This window comes from Gallus gallus, chromosome 1, assembly GCF_016699485.2.
Source record: "Gallus gallus isolate bGalGal1 chromosome 1, bGalGal1.mat.broiler.GRCg7b, whole genome shotgun sequence".
In the NCBI taxonomy this organism is placed as follows: domain Eukaryota; kingdom Metazoa; phylum Chordata; class Aves; order Galliformes; family Phasianidae; genus Gallus; species Gallus gallus.
In genome coordinates, this window is record NC_052532.1 from 185035068 (window position 1) to 185050162 (window position 15095).

At 45.9% G+C, this 15095-nt stretch overlaps 1 protein-coding gene across 3 annotated transcripts in view; it reads left to right on the top strand.

Moving 5' to 3' along the window:
- Positions 1–8299: 8299 nt before the first annotated feature.
- MTMR2 (myotubularin related protein 2) overlaps positions 8300–15095 on the top strand; it is a 58267-nt gene continuing 51471 nt past the window's right edge. For all 3 annotated transcript variants that reach the window (XM_046942088.1, XM_015279951.4, XM_046942091.1), the window contains exon 1: positions 8300–8488. Coding sequence is in view for 1 of the 3 variants with exons in the window: in XM_015279951.4 (XP_015135437.2) it covers positions 8406–8488 (83 nt within the window). In the remaining 2 variants the exon portion in view is untranslated. The remainder of the gene's footprint in view (positions 8489–15095) is intronic.

Here is a 15095-nt window from a genome sequence, read left to right on the forward strand (position 1 = left end):
GCCTTCCAAGGGCAGGAAAGAGGATAGTGGTCTGTACTCCTCCTCCTCATTGTTTGAGCCAAATAGATTCAGAGATTCTTTTCAAACATCCCAGACCCCAAACACACGGACATGCAAAGAGCATCAAGGGTTTCAGTATCATCAAAATCTCTGAGTTACAGTACTGAAGGCTCAGATGTTACCCACTGCAGATGACAGCAAGGTGCCCTATTATGTCCACATAAGATAATTAATTCTTAGTTTCAGAAATTACAGGATTTTATGTATCAGCACTGCGGGTGAGTCTTGCACTTCAGGGTACAAGTAGTTGACACCCAAATGCTGGAATATGGCCAGAAATTGCACATTTGGAGTTCCTTATGAGGCCTGAATTCAGCCAATGCTTATGTGCAGGCCTAAAATTATGTTTAGTTACACAGTCCCACTAAGCTATTTTTCTGTTCCTTTTGAACACTCATTACATCCAGAGTGTAGATGGGATATCTGAATGGGATCCATTCAGGATATATGGGGAAATTTAAACCAAATATTTCCTAACTTTTGGTATATAAGGCAGAGTAGCTTAAAATATTTCTTTCATACTTTCATCTGTTGAATGCAACATAGCTTTGACTATATAAGACTATATATAAGCTGGTCAGCTTCCTGTGCAAATGAGAAGAGTTTGAGACAGCTAATAGGTCACTGCACACCCATGTCTATTTTGAAGGGTACTTTGGGTACACATCTGGTAAGAAGAGAGACCCACCAGGGAAGTATTTCCATGCAGACCCATCCCTGCCTTGCACAGCAGTAATTCTGAAAGGTCTATGGGTATCTCGAAGACTGCAAATTGAAGCAACCCGGTCAGTAAGCTAACAATTAAGCAGTGTGATTAATCCAGGCTCCAGCACTTAAATTTGCTCCTTGTGCATTTGGCAGTATCAACAGCTCTGTGATCTGCCATATCTAAATTACAATAATTGAGTAAATTACTGGAAAAAGAAATAATCTGCCTCCCCCATTTGAATCCAGTGGCTTAGCATGTCCTCACTACCTTCCTGTGTGTTTTTCACAGCTCACCCACTGTAGATAGATAGGCAACATTGAGCAGACATTCAAATACCTCTCAAATGCTTCATTTTTATTGCAGTCGCTGTTCAGCTTGCAGCTCTCCAGCCCTTTCATCACCAGAGCAGAACACCCTATTGCTTCTAAAACAGTCAGGCAACTCTACGAGCCTTCCACATGGAAATCTGAGCCATCAAGGTAAATAAAAGGAATTAATTCCTATTTCATTTTATATTCTAGATGTGCCTTTCATGCTTCTATTATAATTTCTAGATCTTACCACCATTGTTTTACTGTGTTTTATTAAAACAATAACGCGAATTTTCCTCAATAGGAAGAGAAATGTAAATGAAATAAAATCAAGTATTCTTAACCATTTCTCTAACTGTAGCTATTAAATACACCGGTTGTAAACTAAGATCTCACTTTGAGAAATCTGTGCACACATGCACAATATAAAGACAATACTATTTCAGTCAACGTAGACCTAAAATTAGCTGTGTTTGAAATTGGTGTATATATCAGGGTTGTAAAATAAAGATGCGATCCAAGAAGTACTGAGCTCTTACTCTGCATACAAACACCTATCACTGTGTAATAGTCTGCTCTGTGTAAATGCTGTTCATAATATATTTTTTTTAAAAAAAGAACATTTTTGCTTAAATATCCTTCTATCCTGTGTGATCACCCTACAAGTTCTGAAAATACTCTTTTTTCCAACATTGCTGGTTTAACAAGCACAAAAACTTTCAAATTTAACTCCTGTAAGTAATTCTTAGTGTTTGCCAGACTGGAGACCATTCCACAGATGGCAAGGAGCTGCTGAAGTGTTGCAGTCCAAACCTGCAGACAGCTGCTGTAATGCATTTAGTACTTCAAGAAGAAAGATACGATACTGCTTTATTCAAAGTGACAATCAAAATTGATCTCCGAAAACTATACTGTGTTTTGCAGCACGCAGTGGAGGGGCTGTCCCTGGAGCCACAGGAATGCAGCGCTGGTGAGACAGCTCTGTGTTCTCCAGAAAAGGGTGTCTGCACCTCCAGACTTTGCAGTCAGCCTCAGACTGGACTGGTATTGCTCAGCCATATGCAAACGCATGCTACAGTGTGTTGCAATAAATCAGTATCTGCAGACGCCATTACAAATTAAAAGCATAAGGCAATTAAAAGGTGGGTGAGATGCTTGACTCCAGGTAGTGGTCTGCACACACTGAGCACATGTTGGAATGGATCCTGACATACTCATTAGCCTGTCTGATACGTGATGCCTGCTCCATGCAGTAACTGGCTGCTGGTGGCAGTGAGGACAAGAAAGCACTCCATAGGCAGAGCAGCATGCAAGATAAATACCTGGCCTATCAGCAGTGCTCTGCAAACCACAGCACACAGGATTAAGCTCAGGTTGAGTGCAGAGCTCACATCTGTAACATTCTGTACCATAAGAATGGTAATTAAGTGTCATAAAAAAGTATCGGAGGCCCACTGATCATTGGCTTCTGCTTCTATCAGATATGTGGGTTGCAAGGCAAAAGCATTCTCGGGGGTGTCATCACAGCCAGCAAAGAACCATATTGTGGGTGAATGAGGATAACCACTCTGATCAGGTTAAACCCAAGTACACTGAGTCTCTCTCTGGGTTTTGACTGGTTTCCAGCTTTGACAGCACAGGCATCGTGCATCAGCAGGATCAAATCTGTGCATGTGCCCTGTGACCATCTTGTAACAGATGTTCTCACAACCACAAGCAGATCTAGCTCCAACTCACAGCCACAGCACGTTGTTCTTCATCAGCCTCTCTGTGTGCGCCAAAGCTCTCACTGTTTCTGACCTCATACTTTATCAGCTGATGGAGTTGACAAAAGGGATGCATGCCACCTCCAATGCGATTTGGTGATCATACATCACAGTGGGATCTAGTCAGTAACAATCTGCCCTTCCCAAGGCACTGAGAATCTTTTATCAGCTGCCCACTGCCCTCAAGCTGTACATCAAGGAGACAAGAGAACTTAATAAATCTGAGAGCCGTTTTAATGAATCAAAGGGAGAGATGAGAGTGTCTCTAGTTGTGTGGTTTTTAGAACAATTATGGGATTGAGTCATGCTGCAAATTTGTTGGACCCACTGATGTGGACTAGTAGAGAAGAAAGCACAGTGTGTGAAGCTGCCACTGTCTTGAGTTATTTAATGTGTTGGCTAACAGGGCACAGGCAGTGATACAGGAACACATGAGTAATTTGAGGAAAATATGGGTGATCCACAGAGTTCCAGCAAGGAGAGTGATGTTGGTGTTAATGTTGGTGATGGAGTGAAGAGGACAAGGTCACCATTTCTGAAAGGTATTAGGGCAGCCCTCCCTCCTTATTTACAGGGCTTTCAAAAAACTGTTTTGTTTGATGGAGAAGAGGGGGAAGGAGGGGAATGTCTGATGAGCTGTACGATGGAAGGGCAGGGTATGATAAAGGCTGCAGCAGGAGAGCATGCCTTCTTAGAATTGTCTGAGCACACAGTCTTTCCCTTTGACCAGTGTAGAAGCACGACTATTTCTCTGCTCTGGCACATGGTGTCCCAGCTATGTTTGGTCAAGGAGTTATAGGCCATGACCAAACATCCCCACAGGATCCATATGAGCAGGGGACAGAGTGAGGCTGTGCTAGGATGCTGGGCGGTGTGACTGTCCCCAGCTCTGGGAAGCACTATGCTCACAGCATCAAACACCCGAGGCCTGTGTTTGGCTGTGCAGCAGCAAAGCCAAGGAGTTCCAGGATTGGCATACTTGTAACATCGAGCACATTCATCTATCATGCACCAGATGTATGCACTACATGCACACATTCAGCTAGAAAGCCTTTACTCTACAGACACATAGTTTAAATATAATGGATGCAAACATTATCTTTCATGTTGAAGGACTGGGCCAGAAGTTTTACTTCCTCTCACTTGTTTTATATGGTACACAAAATTGCCCCCTTTTCTTTGTATTCATTACAGCTTTGTCAGCCTCTAAACGCCTAAGAATCATAGAATCATGGAATCATAGAATGGCATGATCCTCAAGGATCATCAAGCTCCAACTCTCCTGCCGCAGGCAGGGCCACCAACCTCCATATCTAATACTAGACGAGGCGGCACAGGGCCCCATCCAACCTGGCCTTGGATACCTACAGGGAAGGAGCATCCACAACCTCTCAGGGCAGCCTGTTCCAGCACCTCACCACTCTCTTGGTAAAGAACTTCCCCCGATATCCAACCTAAATCTTCCCTCCTTCAACTTAAAACCATTTTCCCTTGTCGTACTATTATCTACCCTTTCAAAGAGTTGACTCCCCTCCTGTTTGTAGGCTCCATTTAGGTACTGGAAGGCTGCAATGAGGTCACCCTGCAGCCTTCTCTTCTCCAGGCTCAACAAGCCCAGCTCCCTCAATCTTCATAGGGGAGGAGCTCCAGCCCTCTGACGGTCTTTGTGGCCCTCCTCTGGGTCCTCTCCAACAGCTCCCTGTTGTTCTTGTATTGGGGGCCCCAGACCTGGATGCAGTACTCCAGATGGAGCCTCACGAGAGCAGAGTAGAGAGGGACAATCACCTCCCTGTCCCTGCTGGCCACCCCTCTTTGGGTGAGAAAGAGAGGCTATCTATTTTGCACTTAAGTTACAAACCCAAGTTGGAAACAAATACAACTTCAGAAAGTACTGGATGACATCTGCTTGTCCATGAGCAGGATCTTCCACAGCTTTGCTTCAAGAAACTTCCTTGGCATTCCTTTAGGATATCATTTACCTCAGCTGTGTCTTTGAAGATGAACACATGATTTTGTTACCCATCCTTGATGTTTTTACTGTTTTCTGTGTTCAAATCACAAAATGATGGAGTGTTCCCACGCACACAAAACAAAAAAGAACAACTGATATTTGTAAGATAATGGTAATAAAAGGGAGATGGCAAGCAAAAGTAGGCTACCATACTGAAACATGCTTATTTTGTATCAGTTATAAAAGAGTCATGTGAATTTTCCTTAATTGGTTTTGGTTATGTCAGGGCCTTTGGTTAATTCTCCATCACTTTCAAGAGCCCTGAGGTAACTCACTTCCCAGGGAGAAAATTCTGCCTGACTTTGAAAACGTGCTATTGCTGAGCACAGAGACTCGCTGAGCAGACTGGTAGTTCTTTTCAGCAGCAGGAGAGATCCGGGAGGTGATTAGCTTTGTTCTCATTTACAACGCACCAGAGAGAATTTCTAAAGGGTTTCACGGGCCCTGGGGATAAGGCCAAGAACAAAACAGGGCAGTGAAAAGCAAATAGTGCACTTCATCAATAAACTACTTAGAGATGCCACATCAATGGCAAATTAGGAAGAAAAGAAGGCACTCTAATACTTTCGCATAGCAAAGGGGGCTTATATATTGTTTTTATTCCTACTTGACTTTTTTTAAACAACTGCGCTGCTGTCAAACTACATACGCAGTGGGAACGAAGGTCATAGCAACTCACTGTAAGGGTATCAGTCTGATAAGATTTGAAAGGGAGACATGCACAACTCTGTACCACTTCCACAATACCGACCTCTGCTAAGGGTTACCAACTTCAGGAACTCAGTCCTGAGAGGGACAGGGAAGAGACTGTAGAACAGAGAAAAGGCTGCCAGGAGTTATGGGACCGCTTACCAGAGATGCAGATCTGCTGCTGCCTCAACACACCCCGCCAGCCCGCGTCCAACAAAGGGCAGCGGGCACTCCAGAAGGCACAGCCTATTTGCTGCAATAGAACGCTGGCAATTAGTTTATGTTAAAAATCTCACTTCCAACAGAAAACACTTTGCATTTTAGAAAAGCCTACACAAGCTCAGTTTTCTAGGGTGAAGAAAAAAAAAGGACTAGACAAACTCATTTGCCAATTTATGAACTTCTTCTTAAGTTAAAAAAAAAAAAAAAAAAACAGTGAAAAATTGCTTTGACAAAGCTGTGTTTTCAAGTTTAAACCAGCCTCAAACCATCCCACATCGAGCTTGCTCAACAGCAGCTGAAAGACGGAAAGCGAAGAGCGAGGGAGGAAATTTCACAGCAGCTCAATGCTCTCAGGCGGGGCTGCTGCAACCTGGCGTCAACATCCTGCTCGCCCTCACCAGTTTGCAAGTGACTCAAAGTGCTCTGGAGTTATACCCCAGTGACAGGAGCAAACTGGGAAACAACAGGAGGAGGTACATCAACTGACTTACTCTTTGGAGAGCAAATGGGTGATGAGTAACCATTTCACATCCATAGAACATTCAGATTTGTAGATCTATGACGTTTTGAGTTACTGTTTCAAGCACGCATGTCCCCTGGGAGTCATATTTATGACATTGGGTGTTCTCTTGGCTCTACCAACAGACAGCGATGACTAGCAGGCTTTACTGGAAACCCACCTGCTTGCTAACAGTGTTTTGGCTTTTTGTCTGCCTCATAGAATCTTTGTCAAAACAGCTATGCATTCAGAAGACACACTCACTCCGTGAGAGGGAAGCATCAGCTGCAGTTCCTCCTGAGTCTTTGTAAATAATGTTAAGAGCTCTTCTCTTGCTCATCAGATTGCTCCAAGGAACCAGATGTATCACTGCCCTTCCTGCAGAAGGACTTGCTTTTTGATAGGGCAGCGTGATCTTGTAGTTGGTAACCCTGCCCATAGCAAGGGGGTTGGAGTTCAATGATCTTTAAAGTCCCTTCCAAATCTAAGCCATTCTATGGTTCTACAACAGCAATGTTTGTAATGCTTCCTGGGCACAACACAGATGTACTCAAGCTGTCAGCCTGGTAACTCCTTCCTCCATGTGCACACAGCTCGAGCACCCTGCAGAGCCATATAATTTGGACCTGGTGCATACGCAGCTCCAAACCCAGCAGCTTCTGTCAGGATTCTGAAGCACATGGGCAATTAAATATCATAGAATCCTTAGAGTCGAAAGGGACACTTAAAGGTCATTGAGTCTGACTCCCCTGCAATGAACAGGGACAGCGACAGCTAGATCAGGTGCTCAGAGCCCCATCCAGCCTGACCTTGTGTGTCTCCACAGATGGGACATCCACCACCTCCCTGGGCAACCTGTGCCAGTGCCTCACTACATTTTTTTGTAAAAAACTTCTTCATATCCAGTCTAAATCTACTTTGGTTTAGTTTGAAACCATTTCCCCTTGTGTTATCACCACAAACCCTGCTAAAGAGTCTGTCCTCATTCTTACAGCCCCCCTTTAGATACTGGAAGGCCGCTCTCAGGTGTCCCTGCAGCCTTCTCTTCTCCAGGCTGAACAGCCCCAGCTCTCCCAGCCTGTCCTTGCAGAGGGGTGTTCCATCCCTTGGATCATTTCTGTGGCCCTCCTCCGGATGCATTCCAACAGCTCCACATCTCTCCTGAACTGAGGACTCCACATCTGGACCTTCAGGTCCAGCACAGAGCGGAGGGGCAGGATCACCTCCCTCGCCCTACTGGCCATGCTGCTCTGGCTGTAGCACAGGATACAGTTGGCTCTCTGAGCTGTGTGGGCACAGTGCTGGCTCATACCCAGCCGGCCATCCACCAGTACTCCCAAGTCCTTTTCAACAGGGCTGTGCTCAATCCTTACACCCCCAGCTTGTGTTGATAGTGGGGGTTGCCACAGCCCAGGTGCAGAACCTCATGAGGTTCACCTGGACCCACTGCTGGAGCCTGTCTGGGTCTCTCTGGATGGCATCTCATCCCTCTGGAGTGTCATCAGCAAACCCACTGAAGGTGCACCGACCCCACTGTCAGTGTCATTGATGAAGATGTTAAAGAGCACCAGTGCCAGTGCTGACCCTGACACCACTCATCACCGATTTGCATTCAGGAGCACAACTGCATTTCATTATGTGTACAGAATGAAGCACAACAGGAGCCTTAGCTGCCCCGGGTGCCACTGAAATTGGAAGATGACTTCAGGTGGGTGCAAGATACAAGCTTCCCTTGCTGTCGGCACTGACTGTCACATCCAGACGCACAGAGGAGAGGCCAGCCGCAACCCCTGCTTCTGGGGAGGTTATGAGGGGGGACCCCCACCAGCTCCGACTCTCCCGTCCCTCACGCCCCGGGGGGGCACGACCACCACCTCCCTCCACGACGGCTCTCGGGGCGCTCGGTGACGCCCGTAACCTCTCCCTCACCGCCGCCCTCCGCTACGCGCCGCCGGGCTGCGGGCAGACGGAGGCGGGCAGGCTGCGGCAAAGGGAGCGGCGGCGCTCGGTGCCGCCCCGCCTCGGCCCGCCCTCCCCGCGCGGCACGCCGGGCCGACATGGCCGCTTCCTGCCGCGCCGGGCGCTGCCCCGCACTCGGCTGACAGCCGCCCGCCCCGGGGCCGCCCCGCCGCCCGGCATGGAGGAGAGCTCCAGCTGCGAGAGCCTCGGCGCCGGGCGGGCGGTGGCAGCGCGGCCGCCCAGCGGCGATTCCCTCTCCAGGTAACGGCCGCCGCCGCGCCATCGCCCCCCGCGGGCAGCTCCTGCTCCGCAGGGCTGGGCCTGAGGGGCCTCCCGCTGCCCGGAGCCGTCGCGGGGCGGGGGGAGAGCATCGGTGCCGCCGTTCTCCCGCCGTGGTGCTCCGCTGCTGCCCGGGGCTCGGTGCGGCTGAGCCCCGTGCCTTATTATTAACGGGAGCGAACGTCGTGAGTTTTGTTGAATCCGTGCCGTTTTGTCCCCTGGCAGCTTTAGGGGAGCCTGATTTTTGTAGTCTTGATGACATTTTAATGCTGCTTGGGTGATTTCCGAAAGGAAATTACCTCTGCGAGGCTTCCTGCGTCTCCCAGGGTATCAGAGAGGTGTGGATGCTGTGACTCAGAAGCACATCTTGCTGAGGCTGTGAGGGTGGGGCACAGGGAGGAGGGCCGATGTCCCGGCGGCTGGAGGGGTCCTGCCGCGTTCTGGCTGCCCTCTGTGCCCAGGTCGAAGGGCCCTAAGGATCTCTCAGTCCTGCTGGCATGGCTCCGAGACCAGGTCATACTGGAAATGTGCAAGGATAGAGAATGCACATCCTCCATAGGCTGTCCATCCCCTTGATACCTTCTGCGTAGCCTCTGGGGGCTGCCTGTGAGTCCTTTTGAAGTATTCCCTGCTCCAGGCTGACCAAACCCAGCTCCCCCAGCCCCTCCTTATGGGGGAGGTGGTCCAGCCCCTGCCCTCTCAGTGGTCTCTCCTGAGATCCCTCCAGAACCTTTAGGGAGGAAACAGTATGCAGATCCCAGAAGCGCTCTGATGAGTGCTGAGTTGAGGAGGCAGTCATTTCCCTGCATCTCCTGGTGTTTCCCCTGTTCCTCCAGCCCAGGGTGACGTTGACTTCTCTGCTGTGCCCCCCCAGGCAGGCAGTGCCCACTCTGCAGCCAGAGTGCTTCCTTCTCATGTCCTTTGTGACCCTTTACCTTCATTTCAGTCTGCTTCATCAAACTCTTCTGTTTTCTATATCTGTTTCTGTAGTGTAGTTTACCTGCCAGATGCCTAGAGGTCTCTTTTCCCTTTTTCCTCACTTCTCCAGTATACTTCTCTTTCTCCCTCTGCATCAGCTTGGGCATCTTGGACCCATCTGAAGGTCAGTCACTGTACGAGAGACTGGGACCTGTGGTCATGGAAACACAGATTATCTTGGAAGAACCTTACTCAGCAGCATGCCCCGTACAGATGGAATCACTGGGAGATGGAGAGAGTAAATCCATCTCTGCTGAGCATGCACAGGACTGTCCTCCAAGTCCTGAAAAGGCCACAACTTGAAAGGTTTTCTTGGGGTATTAAGAAGCTTGTCCAATAACGTTCAGAATTTCAAGTCTCTGCTCCAACATCTCAAACTTAGAGAAGTCTGGCCACATTTTTTTGTGTGTGTTCCAAACAAATTATCTTTTTCTCTGGCTGATTATTGGAAATGGATGCACCTTTTTCCTATGCAGTTGTTAATTAAAAAAAAAATAAAAAGTTCATATTGAGTTGGGCGCTTTAGTGTAAATGGTTACGGTTGGGGTGAAATTATAAGACAGTAAAACGAGGCTCTTGTAATGAGAAATGCCTGGTGACCTTCAGAATGTTTTTTACCAGCTCTCCCTGCAGCTCTGCTGGTACCCACACACAAATAATCAGTTTTCCTGTGAACGGGACTGTAGATCCCGTGCTCAGTTACTAAGCTGAGATTTTTAGATCTGCAGTGCAGTCTGATTCTGTGTGCCAGAACGTTGCCTCTGAAGCAAATAGACTGAAACATGTTTGTATGGACATGTTTATTTTCATCCCTTTCGTACTGTGGTCTATAAGGTAGGACAGCTTTGATCTGTTAACCTATGACTGCAGCTGTGCGAAGTGTTTGTGCTAAGTGGGTTCTTTCGGTTGTTTGTTTTTAAAAGTTTACTTTGGGAGGATATGAGCAGTGCAGTGAACTGAGAGGGTGCTGTCATCAGCTTTTGGAATCTGCTTTATTAAAAAGGAACAACAACAACAGAGTGGAAAGGCACTCATCCCAGGTTCACAGTGCAGCGTTAGTGAGTTGTGTTTGAATTGCTATGTGCAAAATCTGTAGTGCTTGGAATGGTGCTGGTGTTAAATATATCTAGCAGTGCGTTCTTCGGATTCTTTCAGCACCTGCTGAGAAGTCCAGTGAGTTTCATACTTCTAAAGGTATTTAAGTTCTGACCCCTCAGTAAGGCACACCTGGTAGAGTTTACCACAAGGTTGCTCACATGAATAAGCTCCTTAAAAAACATGTATTAGAATGTTTGTCATTCGGTCGTGCAAATGGGATGTGGCAGCGGTGACATTTGACAGTGAAAGTTGCTTTGATATTTCAGTAGAGCTGAGTAATGCGCAGGGTTTTGCTCCTGGAGTAAGAGATGGGAATAGCCGTACAAATGTAACCTATTTTCTGTTCCACCTATAAAAATATTCCATAAAGTTTGAGGCTCCCAGTACAGCTGTTTGTGTGTGCTGCAGGATATCCTCAGCTCTGGGTGGAAGGACTGAGTTGGTTTCATGTGAGCAGGTCATAGCAAAGAGCAGAAGCGCCCTTCTCATTGTGCTGATACAGCTGATACAGCAATGTAGCTTTGGGTGGCAGAGCACTGGCTTCTGGTTTCCAAAGGACAACATTTAGGATGAGCTTTCCCCTGTTCTGTGGAATACAGGTGATCATGAGCCAACCACTCATAGAAAGGTGCTGTGGCATTCAGCTAGCAGCTTACAAGGAGCTTGTGTATGTAGAGTCAGACCAGGAGCAGCCACAAGGCAGGAAGGAGGAAGGTAACACGCTGATTCTAAGGGTGTCTTTGAGCTGCACTGTGGTTATGTCAGAAGGGCACAGAGGTACAAGCTTTATTCAGCAGTATGGACTTCTTCTATCCATAAAACTGGTCTCAGGCTTCTGGGGGAGTGATAAATACCTTTCTGCTGTGCTAAGTAATACTTTGGAAAGACTCTCTGTGAAATTAATGTTTTTTAGAGGTTTTTTTTCACTTGAAGCTGCATATAGACCTTTGGAATTCCAAGTAACAGCCAGCAAAATTCTACCATAACCATTCTGTCTGTGAGAGGAGAGTCAGATATCGCCACGCGTGACTTTAGCAGAGTGCCCGGCTTGAAGAAAAAGGCAATGTCGAACTGTGGGTGTCTAATTTACATTCATTAAAGGTGATAAGGCCTTTTGTTTGTGTTGTGATTACGTGTCTTAGTCTCCGAATGAACAGATCTCTGTGTGTTTCCATCGAATATTCTCTGAAATACTGAAGCTCAGTCTGAACGACAGACAAGTAGAACTGCCAGGAGCCTTTCTGCTAGGTCCACTGAAGGTAAATCTGTGCTGCCTGTGCAGAAGCATGGAGGTGATTGTACAGGAAGGAAATTGCTGCAGGAGATGTTGGTGATTTTTCAACCTCAGTCTAAAATGACAGGCAGAGATAAGGCAGTGGGCAGATGTTTCCTGCCAGAGTGACTGTAGCGATGTTTGATGTTACCACTTTCTGCCTGCTTGTTACCACCTATCTGCTGGCAGTTATCATCCGTAGAGGTCTGTGGGCGCAGTGAATCCTATGCACTGTGCTTCTGCCGAAGCATATGAAAACAATCATGCTCCTTGTCCTTAGCATTTGCAGGGATAACTCGGAAAACATAAGCTCTGTGTAAATCAGTGCAGCAAGGTCTGTTGAAGCAATAGCTCCATGAGGTATGAACTCCTCCGTTCATCTCAAATAAGGTCCTGTCAATACCTGCTCTGATTTAAGGCTGTGTTGAAGGAATTCTTTCCCCACAGATGAGAGTGATGCTGGAAGGAGTTGGATCTGTAAGCTGTTGGCTGAGGAGGGCTCGCTAGCACCACATTGCTACCAGATGTGTGTGATTTGCTGATGGAGTTGTTTTGTGATGAGTCATTGAAGTTAGAGGTTGAAAAGGAAGGGTTTTGCCAGTTCTGGCATTCAGTAAAATGCGAGTAGCTGTCTTTTTCTTCCTGGACTTTGAGAGCACTTCTTGCTTTTGATTTCTTCTATGTGTGCAGCAGGATTTCTCAAGAGTTGTTGCTGTTGAAGCCAAGTATGTTGCTTGCTGAGTGTTGATAATGAACTGATTTCTTGTATCTGAGAAAATTAACACTATGCCTAGAAGCAATTAGCAGCTCCAGGCAGGCTCATTATTATTAATTTTAATATGTGAGTGATAATTTGTAACACTTACTTGCAACTAAGGTCCATTCTGAGATAGATTATTTTTTTCAAGTACAGTATATTGTGAAGATATGGAGTAGTTTTGCCTACATGACTTGCAGAATGAGGAGAGTCTGTTGTTAGAGGCAGAGGATTCGGGCAGAAAATTGATAAAATAAAGCTGCAGAGTCTTTTTGGGTGAATGTTATTTGCAGTGCACTTGTGAGGAGCAACTCTGACCTTTGAAGAATATGGGAATTGCTTTTAGTAGCAGTCCTTGGCATCCACCTTTCAGTTCCTGCTTCTCTTGGCTTATGGGACCTTCAGCCATACAAGTTTCCCTTTTGGGCACACACAGATTCCTTTGTCCTGATTCTAAACATTCAATGAAAGTGCACGTTTTATTTTTTTTTAAGTATGTTTTCTACTTGAGAATACAAAATACAATTGGCATTCACCTGTTTCTTGTATTCTAATTAATGTTGGATTATTGGTTAGAGGCCTTATGAGAATTTGGGGTGCCACAGCTATAGCTGCTGTACAGATACAGAAAGAGGAGATTTCTGCATTGGAGAGCCAGGGCTGCTCTATTTTTACCAGTGCCTGGCGGGCTGTTTTACTGAGCTCTTGGACGTGCAGTAGAGTGCTGCAGCTCCTTGCTGAGAGATGGAGCGAAGAGCGAGAAAGTCTAAGAATGAGATGAAAAACTGCTGTGGAGAGATGAGGCCAGATCTGACAGCTGATGAGGAATAGAGCGAGGCTGAGAACACGGCCCTCTGGGGTCCTATCAGGCACTGCCTTTTCTGAAGAGAGATGGTGCTATTATGTTGACTAATAGTCTGTTTGCTAGACAGTTTTGAGTCTTACACATAGTCCCTTAACTACAGGCTATTTACAGCAGGAACACAATTACAGAACCTGAATTTTAAGACTTGGGATGACCCAGTGATGTCAGTGACACAATTCCTATGTATTATCTGATTGTCCTCCTGCTCTGACTTCGTTTTTAGGTTAATACCAATCTTCAACTGTTTAGTTATCTATTTCTTATGTTTTGATGGTTGCATTTCTTCCCTTTGATTGTTCTTGTCCAAAGGTAAGAAATACATTTAGAGAGGTCGTAACACCTCTTGAATGGCTCAGCAGAATCAATAGCCTGCAGCTTCTTTATCGTTAACGTTTTCCTGATGACCTGCTTTACTGTTAATGTTTTTTTCAGTGTTGAAGGTATCAGGTGGTGTAAAAGAGACTGATCCATACCCCAAAGAGCTTAAGTTACCTGAAAACTTAGTTGGAGGGGGGGGGATAGCCAGCATACATTAGAAACGCATCAGAAGCTTTCCAGAGGTTGCCATGATCAGGTGTTATATACAAGATGTAGTTATATAAGGGGACATGAAAAAAGCAATGTTGTAGTTTGTCCATGGGAAACCCATTCCACCATAAAGAAAAGGTTGATGGGAAAGTAATGAAGTGCTTCGCTCGTAGAGGTGTTAGGGATAATAACCCAGCAAAGGGAAGGTACAAAAAGGACATTGTCACAGTAATTACCCCAAGTCTTCATTTTTAACTGAAAAACATCTGGCTATTTTATAGCCCCAGTAAGTAGGAGCTAATTGAAGAAAAATTCTGTGAAAGACAACAACAGAAAATCAGTGGAACTTTTCAAGTATTTGTTTTTCCTTTTCCTACCATCTGTAGTTTCCTTTGCCAGACAGTGTTCTCACTCAGTAATTTTCCAGTGATTTCAAGGTAGCTCTTTTCCTTGCCTCTGTTGCCTTTCTGCTCCATGAATTCTTTTCCGTTGCTTTCTAAGCCCTGATGTATTTAATGAAGAAAAACTGTTAGTAGTTTTCTAGTCCATAACCCCTTCAAAATGATATTCTAGTCGTCTTGCTAGCTATGCACAAATGCTCCCACTTGACAGACCTAGCCTTTCTGTAGGCTTCTGGCTGTGGCTCCAGAACCACTAACGTTACATCACCCAATGGTTCAATTTGATCTGAATCAGGTGTGGGTATGATCATGTTTCTGCTGTCAGAGAGCACGAACTTATGGTGTTTTTTTCTTCTTTATTCTGGGAAGATGGGCAACATCTGGTTAGAATAAAACAACAGTTTTGTTTGGATTAATTTATTGTGATGTGAAGAGCCTATGTCCTGGTACAAACTGTTACACTTGAAATCTTGTTCATTGGTGAAAGGGCAACGTGTCTTTATATAGCCAAAATTTATTGTTAGTGTAAATGAAATCTTGAAAGTCTAATCATTATCAGTCTGGATACAGTTGTTACAGAAAAAGAAAGAGTGATCAGTTAAAACTGTCACAGACTCAGCTTTTTAGTTTCAGCCCCTCTTCTTTCACCCCTCCCCAGCGCCTCTGGGTCCCAGACTGATGGCATTACT